General features: G+C 31.9%; 1 protein-coding gene across 1 annotated transcript in view; it reads left to right on the top strand.

Moving 5' to 3' along the window:
- The window catches only part of LOC139503646 (nucleolar protein 10-like), a 53,477-nt gene extending 35,429 nt beyond the window's left edge, over nucleotides 1-18,048 (top strand). Inside the window, exons 15-18 of the mRNA XM_071293472.1 lie at nucleotides 1,429-1,599; nucleotides 1,872-2,071; nucleotides 2,450-2,549; nucleotides 17,897-18,048. Of these exons, the coding sequence (XP_071149573.1) occupies nucleotides 1,429-1,599; nucleotides 1,872-2,071; nucleotides 2,450-2,549; nucleotides 17,897-18,034 (609 nt within the window). The 3' untranslated portion in view covers nucleotides 18,035-18,048. The remainder of the gene's footprint in view (nucleotides 1-1,428; nucleotides 1,600-1,871; nucleotides 2,072-2,449; nucleotides 2,550-17,896) is intronic.
- The last annotated feature ends 410 nt before the right edge of the window (nucleotides 18,049-18,458 follow it).

Here is an 18,458-nt window from a genome sequence, read left to right as displayed (position 1 = left end):
TTTCGACTCTATGCAGTTAGCTGTTCTATTTATATCCCACCCTTATATTCCTCATAATTATATCTTACTCTTTTACATGCTACAACTTCAACATGTTAAATTTCTGGTATACTATTTCATGGCTTTTTGTAAAAGAGAATTCATTACAGAAAAAAAATCTTGCATTCTCTCTGTGAACATTTATACGAAAGTAGAAAAGCAAGCACTTTCATTGAATCAATTAACCACCATAGTTAAAAGTGTTTTACTCACTTTAGAAATATCGAATTGCTTTGGAAGGAGGATTTGTTTTCTACATTTTATGCCTAAGTGGTATTCCATATGTTTATTTGTTTTAAAAGGTTTCTGAACATGGAAATATTAAAAGATTTCTTTTAGTACAAAAAAAGATCATTTCAAAGTCATAATAATTTTTTAATATAAAGTTTCTGTTCCTATTTTGTCAGATATAGATAAAAAATCTTTCAACTTAGTGCACTAAGGGAATAATTGTAAAACTATCTAGGATTCCCTGGCATTTTTTTGAACAGAAGTTGACAGTTTTGTGTCTTTATATACCTTCTTAAAAGGTTGGGGTATACTAGTTTGTCTATGTCTTTAACAGTATGATGCCATATTTTATGCTGCATATAGAAGTCAGAGCTTTGTGACATATAAGCTTCAGCTTGTTATGCCATACATTGTCAAACATTTTTAAATCCTCAATATTCAACTTCCTTTATGCTGAGAACTTGTAAAAAGTTTTTGCCACTATTTACTCAGCAATTACAAGTAATAGCTACTTTACCCTAGGATGTGACATGTTCTATGTTTTTCTTCCTGTTTGCCAATGAAATTGTGCAGGCTATATATAATGAGCAATAGCTCATGGTACATCTTAGTTTGTCATATATTTGTATGCCCCCATCATAGGTAAATGGGGGCATTAAGTGTTTTGCTTGTACGTCCCAACTGTCTGTCACCTATGTCCCCAAAATTGGTTTCCATTCTCTGACTTGAATTTGCTTCAGCTAAATGTTTTGAAACTTATACACAATGCTTATTACCACAAAACACAGATCAAGGTTAAATTAAGTGGCTTCACTTTTACCTTTCTTGAGTTAAGCCCTTTATAAATGGAAAAATTGTTAAATCTGTCGTTTCTGTTCTCTTCATTAAGCCTCAAACAAATTTTATGAAACTTATACACAATGCTTATTACCATAAAACACATATCAAGTTTGAAGTTGTGTGTTGTCGCTTTTTGAGTTAAGTTCTCTATTAAAGGGAAAAAATGTTAAATCTGTCGTTTGTGTTCTTTTGATTTAGGTGATTTCATTCTAGTTAAGAAAAACAACACTTTATTTATTTGTTACAGAAGATTTCTCTGTGTTATAAGAATTGAAGGAGTGACATGATATAACAATGGTTTATATTTACATTTTACAGAAAACTCCAGACATCATGGAAGATAGTCGTTTCTCCGCCATGTTTCAAGATACTGATTTCCATATAGACACTACCAGTGAGGAATTTAGATTGTTAAATCCAGTTGTGTCGAAACTTGACAAATCTAAGAAAAAGAAGGCTGTTATAGAACAACAGTTTGATGAAATAGAGGTAAGAGAATTGTGACAGACAGACAGTCCATTATTATGTATCTTAAGTTTGTCATTTTTAGTGTGAGTTTAAGTCACATTTTCTTTTAATATTTAAGAATTGAAATAAGTTTCAATGAGTGTTACAAAGTATATGCTTAAGCTATATCTAAATGAAAGGATTATGATTTGATAAATAAAAGAAAAACTTGATAGAAGTATAAGTTATATCTTAATTAAAGATTTGATAGAGTAAAGAAAACTTTGATAGACGTATAAGTTATATTTTGACAGAAAGAAGATGACCATGACAGTTATGATGATAGTAGTTCTGATGATGAACACACATGGACGCAGGAAGTCAAAAAACAACATAAATTGTTACGACAAGAAGACAGAGACAGGGAAAGAGAGAAGAGATTAAAGTTTTATGAAATCAAAGAAGGACAAGCATTTAAATCTTTTGAGGACAAAAACAGGAAAAAGGAATTGAAGTAAGCATTACTGATCATTTATATGTATCAGAATCTGAAGAAGTTTGGAATGTTTCAGGCTGCAATACATCCAACTTCTCTTATATCATGTGTAGTTTCTCATCGATGCTTTGTTAAGCTGACACATACACAAACCTTATAATCAGGCAAATCAAAGTACTTTAATACTTGTTATATTAAACAATATATATAAGTAATATAGAAATAAGAAGATGCTATATGACTGCCAATGAGACAACACTCCACAAGAGACCAAATGACAAAGAAATTAACAACTAAAAATCACTGTATGACCTTCTACAATGAGTAAAACCAGTTTTATTTCTTTTGAATTTGATACAAGTGCATCTTTTTAAAGTAGTCATTTTGTTTTTGTAGACAAACTTTAGCAGAAAGATTGGAAAAAGCAGAAGATACAACAGTTGTCAGTACAACAGGAACATTTGGTAATAAAGAAATGACCTTCAAGTTTAAAAAGGTAGGTAATAAAGCAATGACCTTCAAGTTCAAAAAGGTAGGTAATAAAGCAATGACCTTCAAGTTTAAAAAGGTAGGTAATAAAGAAATGACCTTCAAGTTTAAAAAGGTAGGTAATAAAGAAATGACCTTCAAGTTTAAAAAAGTAGGTAATAATTGAATGACCTTCATGTTTAAATAGGTAGGTAATAATTAAATGACATTCATGTTTAAAAAGGTATGTAATAATTAAATGACCTTCATGTTTAAAAAGGTAAGGTGTTGCCATTGATGATGAATGTTGTAGTCAGTGCAACAAGAACATTTGGTAATAAGAAATGACCTTCAAGATTAAAAAAAGGTAAAATGTTGCTATTCACCATTTACAGTGATAATGTATAAGGTAGTCAGTTAGATTTTTGAAATTGTCTATTGATTTTTGGGATAAGATTGCTTTTAAGCAGTCTGTAGACTAATACCATTGACTCAGGGCCATGCCCTCACGTCAACCGATCAAGGAACATTGTCTTGCTTTGTAAAAAACAAATGAATTGAATTTAAACAACTGTCCTATAATGTTCTTCTCATAATCTACATGTTTCGATATTTCCCTTGACTTGTATGCGTGTTTTTAACAACACGGAAAATCAGAATTAAGCAGTATTTATATTTAGTGTTTTTATAAATTTGGAAACACGTCAGAGGGAATTCCCAAGTTTTGATAACATGAGAGACTTCTCTGAATTCATTAAATCTATTTCTGTCATATAAGAACTGAAGTGGAGTTTTCTTATATGTGACCGTTGTGAAACTGATATTTGATATTGTACTTCCATAAAGAAATGGAGGTCATTTAATTAACATTTAATATATGTCCTTGCTACAAATCACAACTCTAAGATCTGTTTAGATAATTATGCGCAGGCGTATAGTTTTCTTGTCTTGAAGGGGTATCAGATTGAATGGTTGCTCTGGATTCCCAAATTCATTGATTAATTTTAAACTCACGAGATCCTTTCTATTTCTGTCTGCTATTGAGGGTTATTGTTGTTGCATAATTTTAAATCATATGCATCATTTAAATTAAAATAAATGTAGTCCACAACATAAAGGTGTAACTAGAACACCCCTTCAGCCAAAATGGAGTCGTCCATATTATCACTTCGAGTTGTCTCCCTTCCATAAGTAACTTTCGTCAAACGACGATACGTCGAGAAAAATTAACTCGTTCTGTCAGTAGACGTCATATTATATTAAAACCGATCACAATCTGCTCTTTGATTAAGTAAGTCCCAGTGGTTTCTTTTCTTTGATGGAGATGTTATGTTGATTCCTGTAGAATATACATCTCACAGTTTATGTAGTATGATCATGTTTGCGGAGATGTCTTTTTCACAAAAATCTTTAAATACAGTGAATAAGGTATTTTGGAATTTTCAGCTTAATTTACTTAACATTGTTCAGTTTTGTGTAATCAACACAGAAACTGCACAGATAAAATTATACAAATGCTGTACATATAAAATGTGAGGAAAGATTTGATAAATTGATTGGGGAACTTTTAAGTAATATGTCACCAAAATTTATTCAACCCAGATCCTTATAATCCTACAGATAAATTGCAAACATAAAAAGTTGTTCATTTGTAATATGAAAAGGTCTGCACTTCTATCAATCCATCTGTCCATTTATCTGTCATTTAGTCCCATTTCAGGTTTGTATGTCAATTAGTCTGTCCCATTTCACATTAAATATTTTGGCTAAGGTAGTTTACCATAAAGGTAAAGTAACATTAACCTGAAACTCAGTCATCATGATGGGAACTCCTTAAGTTATTTGCCAAATTTTACTTTCTTTGCCATGATTAAACCTTTCATTGAACTTTCTCAGTTTAAGTTTTTGGTTAAGATATAATTAGTTCTGACAGTTATGTAATTTGATGCACGTGAATTGTTCAATTAAATCTTGATCATAAGAAGCATGATCAACAATTTTTAAACAATCATATATTAATGTGCCTGCCAAGAAATCGACGTTTTTGGCTTTCTTGACTTCAATTAGTGAAAATTTCTAGTTATATATGTGACCAAACAATTCTATAGTTATCTCTTTTATTTAAAGGGATAGTAGCTAAGATTTTGACAAAATTATGAACAAGTTTTAAAGCTGCTAAAATCAAAGATATGTACTAAATATAAGCAATAAGATCGCTAGAATGTTTTCATAAACTACAGAAGTGTTAATAATTGATAATTCATATCGTGTTGTGTGCCTATTCATCTCATTAATTATGCATCGGGTTTACTTCCCGAACTTTGCCAACATAGCGAGTGAGCTAACCAAGATATATATACGAACACATGCTTTTTGTTTTCTTACATATTTGATAATTACTCTTTATTAAACGTACATATTTGACGCCATTTATCAAATTATGTAAATAAAAAATATAACAAATACCGGCATATTATTCCGACTCAAGATTCTCCAACAACAGCGATATTATACACTTGTTATTACATTTGTATGACCAAACCATGCCGATAATGTATACACGTGTTTGTGTGTTAAATCGGGGCCTCCATGAAGGATACACTTGAAGAATAATACTAAAGTTTAGGAAGTTGATTTCTAATTTCTTCTAAGTTGGGACATTACTGCCCGTAAATTTATAAACATATTTTTGACAATTATGAACACGTTGAGATTTTTTTTCATGTGATCTGGAAATTTTAAGAAATGTAAACATTACGCAAACCGTCGGCTACTTCTGTTTGACTTTGCCTGCGTTGCAGGTGTTTTGAGTGATTTTAATGACCGATATCATCGACGTTTTTTATTTTTAATTTACAATAACTTGTCTGCACCTCTTTTTTGTTTCTTTTCTCGCTGAAACTGTAAATTCGCGTACCATTTCCGCGATAACATTCCCCTGTTCGACCATTTTCCCTTCGAGGCACACTGTGCGATTGCGCATTGGGAACTAAAGAGTAAAGGTCATATGAATAAGGGTTGGGCTTAACATCGAATTATTATCTATAGATGATAAATAAATGTAGGTGTTAAACGTTAAAAAGCTTCTAAATGCTTAATGGAATGTAACCAGTAATTGTTTTAATCATAATTATTTAACTTTTTGTACAAAATTCAGCATTACGTTAAAAAAAGTAATTTTAATGAAAATCGTAGCTACTATCCGTTTAAACTTTTAAATAAGAGCTATTAATCTGGCTTTGTAGATGAATGAACAATTATTTTTAAGTGTTTAGCAAAACTTTTTGTTATACTTCAAGATAGACTATAAAATGTTTTGGAAAACTACTTCTCTATTATTTCCTGTACTTCCAGAGGCCCTGGTAATATTAGAATATTTTTTTCATTTAATTGCTGTAATCTTGTAGATTAAAAGGATGTGATTATCACTCCTTTATCAAAATACGTTTTAACCGGAACTATTTGAAGTTAAAAGTGATATAAATGCTAAAAAAGGTATTCAAAGCAGTCTGAAGGAAATGTTAAATTCTTCAAAGTATAGTCAATAAGATATTTTGATTCTCTAATTACATTATATTAATGGAAAGAAACGTCTACTTAGTACTTTCTTCTAAATCTATATCAATTATTTTTTATTATTTTTAAAAATATAATTTGATTTTTTTTAGTTTCTTAACTAATCTAAGAGATGGGCATATTATACACCCTGGGCACAGCTCTTTTATTTAAAACCCCAAATCAATGATGCCATCTGACATCTGTAATCTACTCTGTTCTCTCTTATCTGTTAATTTCAATACATTGCAGTGACAAAAATCTACTCTTTTCTATCTTATATGTTTCTGTCAATAATGACAACAATTTACTGTATTCTTTCTTGTACTTTTTATTTCAATGATTTAATGGCAAAAACAATTTCTGTTCTGCCAATTATCTTTGTTCTTTCATATTACATATGCTCAATATCCACAAAAAATAAGTCAAAAATCAAACCTATTGTTTATAACTTTTGCATATGAAAGAAGATAAACATCAGCAAGGTTCTTTTCTCTTTATCAATGAAAACACAAGTCTACTTGTATTTTCATTTAATGAAGATACAATCTACTCAGTTCTGAAACAACACAAAATTAAGTACTAGTTATCAATGAAATTGCGTTCTCTGTTTATCATTTGATTCAATAAAACCACTTGTTTTTATAAAGTCAAAGCAATCAATTGATTGACAATGGAAATTTACACCACTAAACATTTTTTTATTTGAAGAAAGGTTCCTTGTAATTCAATGTAGAACTGTTTTTATTAAGTCATTCAGTCAGACCATATGAATGATGTAATGTCTTTTCACCTCCAAGAAGTAAACAAGAATTTTATTACTTATAAAAGATTACTAATTTGGAAAAAACAAATGAAGCATTATATCACACCTAATGAGTGCATTCCGTTTAAAATAATTAAATGTTTCATTCTAAATCCCTTAATCTTCTATTTATAAAATAAAGTTGTTCATAAAAGTCAATCAATACTTAAAATGAAAAGCAAAGATAGCATTAATATTACAATTCATTAGTAAGAAAAACTGTATATCAAAGAATAATCATTAAATGATATTGAAAAAGTTTAACATTTCATGTGCAGGATACTATTAATCTTTTCTTTTTGACAACCTTTTCACATTATTACTTTTATAATGCTAACAACATTGAGGAAACAGATACTTCTCCTTTCACATTGTGAACCATTGATTACATGTTTAAAAAAGTAAAGTGATTCAATAAGGTTACAAATCCTACATTTTTATGGTTTCGATACCTATGAAATGTAATAAAAAATCTGATAAGGAAGACTAAGCATTCTACAGACAAAATAACAGTACCAATTGTTAGGATCATTCTGGTGCATATGCCAAGGGTTTCAAACTACCACACCTTAGGGGGAAAGCTTGTACTCCCGCAACAGTTGTCATACTATGCCTAAATGGTATGTGGTAGAAATATCAGAAATATCTATAAACTATCAATCCAAGAAATAAAGTTTTGCTATTTAAAAGGTTTCCAATTTAGTTTCAAATTAAAAGAATTTCAAGGGGTAATAAACCATTAATCCTAGAAGTATACAACAGGACAACTTTAAAAGAATAAAGGCATAATATCATACAGGAGCGAAGATTGGAAGGATTGTTTCTATGACAAAATCCATCTTTCCAAGGTTTATTGTAATACTGATATTAAGCGATATAAAGTTACCAAAAACTTTACCATTCAGGGCTATTGGACCAGTCGTTCCTTCTAAACAGAAATCCTCTGTTATACAAAATATTACAGGAACAGAAAATAGAGAAAATGGTATATACACTGGGATGTTGTATTTATAGATATGTTAATATTTTGGATGTAGTTGCGGTGTCCAGGTGCAACAAAAAAATTAAGTGGCAACAGTAGATTTCGAATGTTTGTATCACATAGATTTATTTAGAGTACAATTTATTGTTACTTAAAAAAAAAATCTACAAAAAGTAAGATATCGGTTTAAATGCTTAAGTTAACCCTTCCAAGTAACAAGGCATGAAGGGTTTTCTGTATCTTCGGTAACCTGTTTTGTTAATGATTTTAAGTATAACATATGCCAATTAAAAGGTGGCAAGTATTACATATGCTAATTAAAAGAGGGACTCACAGATCGAAAACGAAATAAAATTTAACAAAAACATCAATTGAAATGCTCTTGCATATTTATGGAATCTGGATTTTGTTTGTAAAAAGTAAAAACACTAAAATACTGAACTCCGAGGAAAATTCAAAAAGGAAAGTCAAAAATCAAAAGGCAAAATCAAAAGTCCAAACACATCAAACGAATGGATAACAACTGTCATATTCCTGACTTGTATATACTGTAGAGTCATTCATTTTCGTGGGTAAAACAATTTGCGGATAAAGTTAATTTTGCATTTTCGCAGACGTTTTACTTCGTGGTTTTGTCAAAGTCTGCATACAAACCAATCGAGAGTTTGTAAATCGTTGAACATTTATATGCGTGGTTTACCTGCCCCTTCGTAATCAATGACAATTGGTATTCCACGAATAATAATGAATACACAGTAGATAAAAATCGCATGTCTACCTTTTTAAACAATTTTAACTCGACTCCTCGACGTAGACGTAGTCATGGCCATCGTCATTATACATCACCCTCTCTGCATGATGTCTCTATTAATGACTTGCTGCCATGCATACAAAAACCGTTAGGTATTCATCACATTCGCACGAAACTTTATTCATTACCCCTTTCAAAACTTCATTCTCTGTTCAATTTATGTTTGGAATCCACTGTAACAAACCCTCATTCAAACCAATACAAACTACAAGCTATAATTTCGGATATTGCTAGTCACAGACTTTTCAAGCCAGTTCGCATTGGAAAAGATGAAAAAGAGAAAAGATCTTTTCTAAATCTTTCCTTTGCCAACAAAGGTCTCGATGGCGTCAACCTAGGCAATATCCTTCATCATAAATTAGTTCAATCGAAAATACCTCCTTATTTCAAAGACCAGTCTGTACCAATAATTTCTTATACCTATACCAAACCTATTGCAACTAAAATTTTCAATTACAAACGCGTTTTGCAGGATCTCGATATTGACGACTTCAAGTCTAAACCTCCTGATTGCACTTGTGCTAGTTCCCAATTCACATATAATCCTGCTGGCCACGTTATTACCGGTGACCTTAACATTGTTAATAACACTTCTCTACGAAACGTGTTATCGAAAGGTCCGAAATATCGTGAGCCTAAATCCATCAATTGGAAACACAACTTTAAAATTTTGATGGATTCAGTCGAGGATTATGCCAGGCAATGGGCTAAGCGCGAGAAGGAAGACGTAGACACTCTATCCGAATGGATTAAGGCAGTGAGGTCGTTAATACAAATCAGAATTAAGAAACTGAATGGGTCCATCAATGCCCAGGCTACGTCAATCTTCAAAGATCCAAATGTTGCTAAACACCTATCTGACCTCCATGATGAATATGTTGTTGTCCCCGCAGACAAAGCCCCAAATAACATCGTTTTTATCTGTAAAAGTCATTACATTAATTGCTTGATAAACGAATTAGGTATAGACAATTCACTTGGAAACCCAACATATACCCTCACGACACTTACCAAAGAGGAAATCCTGGATAATCATAGGTCTGTTCTTTGTTCCTTTGGTATTTCAACCACAGATGAAGAACTGGATCTTCCATCACTGTATTGGATACCTAAACTACATAAGTGTCCTTACAAACAACGGTATATTGCTGGGTCTTCCAAGTGCTCCACGAAACCCCTTTCTAAATTATTAACATCCATTTTATCAGCAATCAAAGACGGGCTTCAAAGTTATTGTGAAACTGCCTATTCTAGAGGTGGCGTGAATCAGATGTGGATACTGAAAAATTCCAAAGATCTTTTAGAGTACATACAATCTAACTCTCTTTCATCTTGTAACAGTATTAAAACATTTGACTTTTCTACTCTTTACACAAGTATTCCACATTCCAAACTAAAAGACAAATTAAAAGAGTTGGTATTGCTTTGCTTCATAAAAAAGAATGGCCAACGTAGATACAAGTATCTTGTCTTAGGGAGGGATAAATCATACTTTGTAAAGAACCATTCTGATTCAAACAAAAAATTCTCTGAAACCGATATTATCAAGATGCTTGATTTCTTGATTGACAACATATTTGTTACGTTCGGAGGACGTGTTTTTCAACAGACTGTCGGCATCCCAATGGGAACAAACTGTGCCCCTCTACTTGCTGACTTGTTTCTTTATTATTATGAGGCTGACTTCATGCAGGAACTTCTTAGGAAGAAAGATAAGAAGTTAGCAATATCCTTTAACTCTACTTTCCGCTATATAGATGACGTTCTTTCACTAAACAATTCAAAATTTGGTGACTATGTGGATCGCATCTATCCCATCGAATTGGAGATAAAGGATACTACAGATACAGTTAAGTCGGCTTCATATCTTGACTTACATCTAGAAATTGACAATGAGGGTCGGTTGAAGACAAAACTTTACGACAAAAGAGATGATTTCAGCTTTCCAATTGTGAACTTTCCATTTCTAAGTAGCAACATTCCAGCAGCACCTGCATACGGGGTATATATCTCCCAATTGATACGATATTCCCGTGCTTGCATTTCCTATCATGATTTTCTTGATAGAGGGTTACTGCTCACAAGGAAGCTATTAAACCAAGAGTTCCAAATGGTGAAGTTGAAATCATTACTTCGTAAATTTTACGGACGCCATCACGAGTTGGTTGACCGTTATGGAATAACCGTTTCACAAATGATATCGGATATGTTCCTTACGTCGTAACTACAATCCCCTTCCCTTTCATGAATTTGACCTACCGAATTAGACTATTTACCGGATTAAATTTTGTAATCACATAAGCAACACGACGGGTGCCGCATGTGGAGCAGGATCTGCTTACCCTTCCGGAGCACCTGAGATCACCCCTAGTTTTTGGTGGGGTTCGTGTTGTTTATTCTTTAGTTTTCTATGTTGTGTCATGTGTACTATTGTTTTTCTGTTTGTCTTTTTCATTTTTAGCCATGGCGTTGTCAGTTTGTTTTAGATTTACGAGTTTGACTGTCCCTTTGGTGTCTTTCGTCCCTCTTTTTTTAAACAAAAACATTTTCAATTTAAAAAAAGTAAAATAACAAAAACACTAAACTCGATAATGAAAATTCAAAACAGAATGAACTTTTAAAAAATGACAAAATCAACAGCTAAAACACATCTAATGAGTGGAAAACAACTGTCGTATTTTTACCTTGATACAGACACTTTCATATGATGGAAAATGGTGAATTGAACCTGGGTTTATACCTAGCTATACCTCTCACATGTTTGATAGTCGAATTAAATTCCATTATAGAATTGTATTGACAACACTGTGTGAGCAAAAAAAAACCAATTATAATAGGTAAACACACTTATTCACCTATTTTCACCTGTTTTAAGAAGAACTATTCGTGCATTTGAAAATCACTGTTAAATTGGTAGATGTTAAAAGTCTGTTTATATTATGTGTGGAGTGGATGTTTTGTCATTTGTGTTATTATGTAGTCAGCTGATTAACAGGTTGTTAACTAAAGATTGTAGTGGAATATCGGATATCTGTCACTCATAATATATCTCCAATAGTGGGATATTAAGGCAATAGTAGGCAACAGTAGTTTACCAATGTTTAAATCTCATAAATTGATTAGGGGGATACAAACCAAGTAAACAAAGACTCGAGGAATCGCATGAACAAAATGTATAATATACACCGACTGTTCTCCATGTTGAACATATTTTTGAAAAAATGTGATGATCTAAGTATTTAGTGCTAGTATAGCATCATTACCCATGTGATCCATTTCACAGTTATTTTTGAACTTTGGGTTTCTAGCCTACAGTAGTTTACCCATGTTCGAATCTCGTAAATTGAAGATACAAATAAAGGGCACAAATAGGAAATGTGGGCAACGCATGAACCATAACAGAAATAATAAACTGCACTGTACTCTATATATGTAAATTGGTCTGATTAAATGCAACGCAAAGTTGGTGATCCAAATCAAAACAACATACTAGATGTGCGCCATTTGACAGGCTTTTAACGAATCTAATGTAGGGATTTAGTTTTTATGTAAAATTTTACGATTGGGTAGTTGCCAGTAGTAGTGTCCTGTGAAGGAAATTCGACAGATTTCATTGAATCCGTTACGAAATGCAATTATAATTGTATTCTTGACCATTCATCTTCATATTGATGCAAGTGAATGATGTTGCAACTGAGACCAGTGGTCAAAATGAATGCAATTTCGACTTGCGCACTCATTCAGGTTGAACGGACTTATGTAAAACCATATCACAGTTAACATTTATTAATAAATCAAGCTATAAACAGGGAAAATATATTAGTGACCAAAGCGTGATGACTTGAAAGAGATCCCATATGGTAAAGCAATGATTATTGCAAAGTTCTGTATGTCTGAATTACTAATATTGACGTTAATATAGATTTAGCGATTGTTCTATTTTCTGATTAGGGTTTCTTAAATTACAATAGTATTATGTGATCAAGTGAACTTCATAAGGAGACAAAGCAATTCTTCATTTTATCATCGGTCGGCCTGATTATCATTTAGTTCAGTCTGTTGGTTTTTAAAAAAACATCAACAACTTTGTCAGACCTTCAAAGAATTGTATTCTTTTTTGTGACATTTGAAATTTTTGAGATATTTGTGTTAAGCTTAAACATTTGTTTTTTGGAGAACTTTTATGATTGCCTTCGATCAGTAGTTCTATGATTTTATGTTATTTGGGATGAGCAAAAAACATCTCACAACTGTCTTTTATTATTTGCTAGATATAGTCTAGTTAATTATTGATAGTACTTAATACTATGATGACTTGTAAAACAATAGATAAATAGTGTTTTATTCCTGTTGATTGAAGTACAAAAGGTCTAGACAGTTCCGTATTCTATAACATCATTTACATTGTCAATTCATTTTATTGTGCTTACTATGACGAACATAAGAAGAAAGTGGATTTTACATTGTTCAATCTTGCACACTTTGGATTGATACAAACGTTAATGTTGCAGAGAAACGTCTCGCATGCAACTTCTTAATGATTAAATTACTGTAATTTCTCGATTTTTCAGGTTAGATTATGGTGGCTTCTATCGAATAACTAACTCGAACCTTCGTAATAGGTTGTTTCTGTTTACTTATTCATTCTATTTAATATTACTTACTTGTGTCTTTATTTACAAACTTTTGACCTTTCTGATATTGAACTGATATCTATGTGTACTGTATTGTTTTGTATATGTTTCTGAATGAGTCTCGATACGGTGGAATTACTTTAATCTCAATCCGAACATTTGACTTCGACAATTTCATGCATATAACGGTTAATTCTAAATTTCGTTAATTGAAATAGTTGTTTTCTTGTCGCGGTTATAAATGCTAGTTGCAGTAAATGAACTTATAGTTGTATATACTTGTGTAATGACTATTGACATTCCTTATAACTTCACTACTGGTCAACACAAATGATGACTTGTAACATGTAAGCTTGTTACAGGGAGTTAAACACACACTTCCCTGTTGCTGTATCTCACCATCTCATTGATAAACATTCTGAATTCGTTACGCATACATGTGACAAAAGTACTCACAAAAAAATACTAAACTCCAAGGAAAACTTAAAACGGAAAGTCCCTAAAAAATGGGAAAACGAAAAGCTCACACATCAAACGAATTGATTACAACTGTCATATTCCTGACTTTGTACAGGCAAACCTCTCACTTGCATGACAGTCGCATCATTTCCATTATATTAACAACTATGTGTGAACAAAACAAACAGAAAAAATAGATACAAATGTAAGGATTTTCATCAATTGCAATTATTAAATTAATTTAACTTATATCGCATTTTTATATATTCTTCAAAAATTGCAAAAAAAAACCACGCAATAATTTCTGAATTTGTAGTATTTATCAAGTACTACTCGAAACCGGATGCATTCAAATTGGGTCAGCAGCTCAAAAGTGATGTGTTGGAACGTGATTTCTTTTCCAGACATGTCAAATACCAACCGTTGGCCGTTCCATCGGGGGGATATATTGTCTGTTACACTGTTTAGTCTTTATATTAACAGTCTTGTAATTGGAAAAAGAAGGTTTATTGTTCCTGAATTATTTCTTTAATGTTACATAGACTAGAATATGCGTTAGTACGCTAATTACAACTACGCATTCGTAGAATTGAAAAATGGGATTCTGAAAGTGGTTGTAAATTTTCAACATTAAGAGCTGTCGGATGCATTTCTGCTACAAAACGGAAATTACATCTGGATTCCGAGCTTTACTTTTACGGAAACAAGATTAGATCGGTTGACAAAGTAACAGTTTTTGGTCTTATATTTGATTGACAGTTCACCATTCTCCACCTTTTCAAAATGTTAACACAAAATGTGTTTAAAAGCGTTAGATGTTTTAACTATCTCGCCTGGAGCAAAATCGTATCACTGACTCGGTTGCAGTGTCTTTTCTATTGTCCTTAGTGACAGAGCTACAACTTTCCGATCCGCTTACTATCTGATGCGTCCAGTTTTCTGTAGAAGCTAAGGCAATAATTCTGGCATTGTAGTTTATTCTTCTTACATATAAAAATTTATTATATGTTCTGACTTGCTATTATTTCTTTAAGCAATACAAACTACCAAAGTTTAAAAACCAGATAATTGCGTTACGTAATAAAGGTTTGAATATTCTTAATTAAAAAAAAAATCTATTTCTAAGTCATACCGGCATCCATGGAATAACAGTCATAGATCTAGAGGCAAAAATTGTCATGAGCTAAACAAAATCTAAATGTGAAATACCATATACCGTTAATAAATCTAATATTTAAGGTCTTTCCCCTACGTGAGGAAAGACCTTATTGTTTTTCTAATGTTTTTTTTTCTTCCAACATTTTTTTGACATGCCCTCTCCCCGTTTCTATTGAAGCCATCAAGACCAAATATTGACCACCGAAAGATCTCATTATGACGTATAACCAGATGAGGCTGTGTAGGATTTCATCATCCCCTTTGAGAGTTATATCACCTTGAAGCATTTTTTTTATTTGCATTTTTCTTAAAAAGTATTAGAGATAGAATAAAATTGAAAATGGCAGCATGTACAGGAACAGATGGCAATGTTAATAAAATAAAAAATTAGTAGGTTATTTACCCTGATAAGAAGTTATTCCCCTTGAAAAATTATACATTTTGGGAAAAATTATATTTCGAGAACCGGAAGTCATAGAGACTTGGGACCTTCACCAATATTCTTTAATTCATGTGACCTTTAATTTTCACCCAGGTCAAAGGTCACCGAGTGCAAAAAGAAATTACGCTGCAATTTCAAGCTTGCATATTAAGAAAACTATAAGAGTTTGCTACACTCATACTGTGTATAAAATGTTTCTCTCGATGAGCTCTACATTTTATACATTAAGCTAAAACATGTCCGACCGTCTGTTCAAAAGTTACAACAACATAATTCTTAAAACTATAGTAACAAGTGTATATCTTTTAATAGGTAACATATATCAACCTACTATAAACTGCAAAGATGATCAGTAATTCAAGACCTTCAATTTGAGGTCAATTTCAGGCCATGATGAAATTTAACCTTGACCTTCAAAGTGTAGTATGACCTTGAACTTGTCACATTTGAAAGGTCAAATAGTCCTAAGTTGATTGGTGGTAGTCCCATGTCTCTACCACTTCCGGTTCTCAAGTTTGTTATTGTATCATATATTTGATGATTCGTTGTGACCTTGATGAACCTTGGAAGTGTCGAAATCTTTTTCTACAATGTTGTTCTTCAACTGCAGATCATTTATCATTTAACAGATTTGAGATATCTGCTGTCGTTTTAGAGATAATGCAGTTTGAAATTTTGCGAGCCGAGGCATGTATTTCTGAATCAACAACAGATTACCACCTAAAATGTTTTAGAAATTGAAGAGGGTAACATAGTTATATGTTTGACCAAATACCGAAATTATTCCATGAAGAAAAACCCCAAAAAATCAATTTGAAATATTCATGTTTTGCATTGACTTTGTTAGTTGCATAAGTTCTATTTATATAATTGATATTGCGTCATTTTTGGCACTTTTCAAAATGGGGTCATATGATACATCAAGTTGAAGGTCTTAATGAGCTCTACTCAAAAATGAAAATTTCAAACCCTTTTTCATCCCAGTGGGCAGGGTGGGGTCATTTAGTGCAAACTTCAAACGTCTCAAATTGTTAGGTTGTCGCAAATCAAATGAAAGTCCATAAAGCATACATTTCGAATATCAAATTGACGTCCCCCAAAAATGGGTTGGGTGGGTTCATTGAGTGCAAAACAAAACATTCTTTGAAGGTAAGGTTGTTGTATATCAAATGAAAGGTCATAACGTGTACATTTCAAATATAAAATTCATGTCCTCCAAAAATGAGTTGGATGGGGTTATAAGTTACAAAAACTAGTTTTTCTAGAACATGTCGTTCTTGCATATCAAATGAAAGATCATCAAGTCTTAAATAGTACATATATCATACTTCCGATCTCGAAAATGTAGGCCGATGGGGTCATTAAGTGTAAAAAGCGAAAAGTTTCAGAAGGTATGCTTGTCGTATATCAAACGAAAGGTCGCATAAAGTACATCACTTTTACAGGAAAGACATTTCAATTGTTTTACAAACAATTGAGATACTAGTTATATTATATTTTTGATAAATGGAAAAAATACATGGAGTAATAGGAAAAAATAAATTACATGAAATAAATTAAAATATGTACGCGAACCTTTAAATAATGTTATACACAATAAAATCCGTGTGTTATGTCTAGATGCCTTAGTGCTCACACTATAATAAAACACTGTTTGGTTGACTTGTAAAATTTTAAATATTGTTGTGGGCCATAAAAACTATCAACATTTTTATTTTGTTCTGAAGAGTATGATATTGTTTTGATTACATGATTGCTCACAAAGTATTCTACAATAGTCATAATGAAAATTCAAATGTAAATGTTTCAGCAGAGTTTATGCAATGTGGCAAATTATTTCATGAATGAGTTGGAAACCCGGCAAGGGAAGAACAAAAACTTGCTTCTGCAAATAACAGATCTAACATTGTTTTGCTTTTATTTAAACGAATTAGATAGTCCCAATCTGAGTATTTACTAAAGTCACGTGACACCACCTGCCTACTGGTCATACATCTTTATTATTGACCAATTAGGTATGTCCAGATCGAGTTCATTTTTTCCATTGTCGTATAAAATGATTTACAAAGAATTATGTTCGACTAACTAGAAATTTTCCAATTTGAAACCTGGGACTTGCCAAGGCTTTTTGACATTAAGATTTAACTGTCGAGAGTGGAAAAATATCGTATTATAGAATATATATAGGTTGAATCTGTTTCTCTAATGCTTTAAAACGATATTTAGAAATAATATCATTTTTGTTCGGAGGTGTCTGCAGACAGATGTGATCTGAGGACCACAAGAACATTTGACGTTACAATTGAATCATGAACAGTTAATAACTTAAATCAAACGACCCACATGTTGATTTATAAATATGAATAATTAATAGACCTCTTGGGAAAGTACAAATCGGTTAGAATTAGGGAAATATATAATATAATATTTGTAAAAGGTAAAATAATAGTTTTATACGTTGGTCGGTTATTTCCTTTTTTGTAATGAAATAGTACAGGAATTTATGATAACATTTGTCTTGTTTTGCAGAGCCAGAAAGAGTTGAAGAGACAAGAGGAATATCAAGCTCACCGACGGGAAAGAAAACAAGTTAGAAGATCGGCCGGTGAAATAACAAAAGAACTTAAACAAAAACCAAAATATTGGATGGGGAAAAGGGTAAAATAAAAGGATGAAAAGTTGCTTTACCTTGTTTATGTTTAAAAAAATCAGGTTGTTTTAGTCTTGACTTCATTAAAAGAAATTAGTATTGACGGTAGTATTGAAGACATATACATCAAAACGTCTTAATATTGAGTGATAGAGCATTGTGAATTAATTAAGCAGATCTGCCTTTAAAGTCCTAAATAAACAAAATGAATGTTAACATATGATAAAGGTTTTGGTCCTAAATAAACAAAATGAATGTTAACATATGATAAAGGTTTTGATCCTATATAAACAAAATGAACATTAACATATGATAAAGGTTTTGGTCCTAAATAAACAAAATGAATGTTAACATATGATAAAGGTTTTGGTCCTAAATAAACAAAATGAATGTTAACATATGATAAAGGTTTTGGTCCTAAATAAACAAAATGAATGTTAA

Source organism: Mytilus edulis, chromosome 1 (genome assembly GCF_963676685.1).
Source record: "Mytilus edulis chromosome 1, xbMytEdul2.2, whole genome shotgun sequence".
Classification (NCBI taxonomy): Eukaryota; Metazoa; Mollusca; class Bivalvia; order Mytilida; family Mytilidae; genus Mytilus; species Mytilus edulis.
Note: the sequence above shows the minus strand (reverse complement) of the source record. Positions and strands in the feature narration are given on the sequence as shown.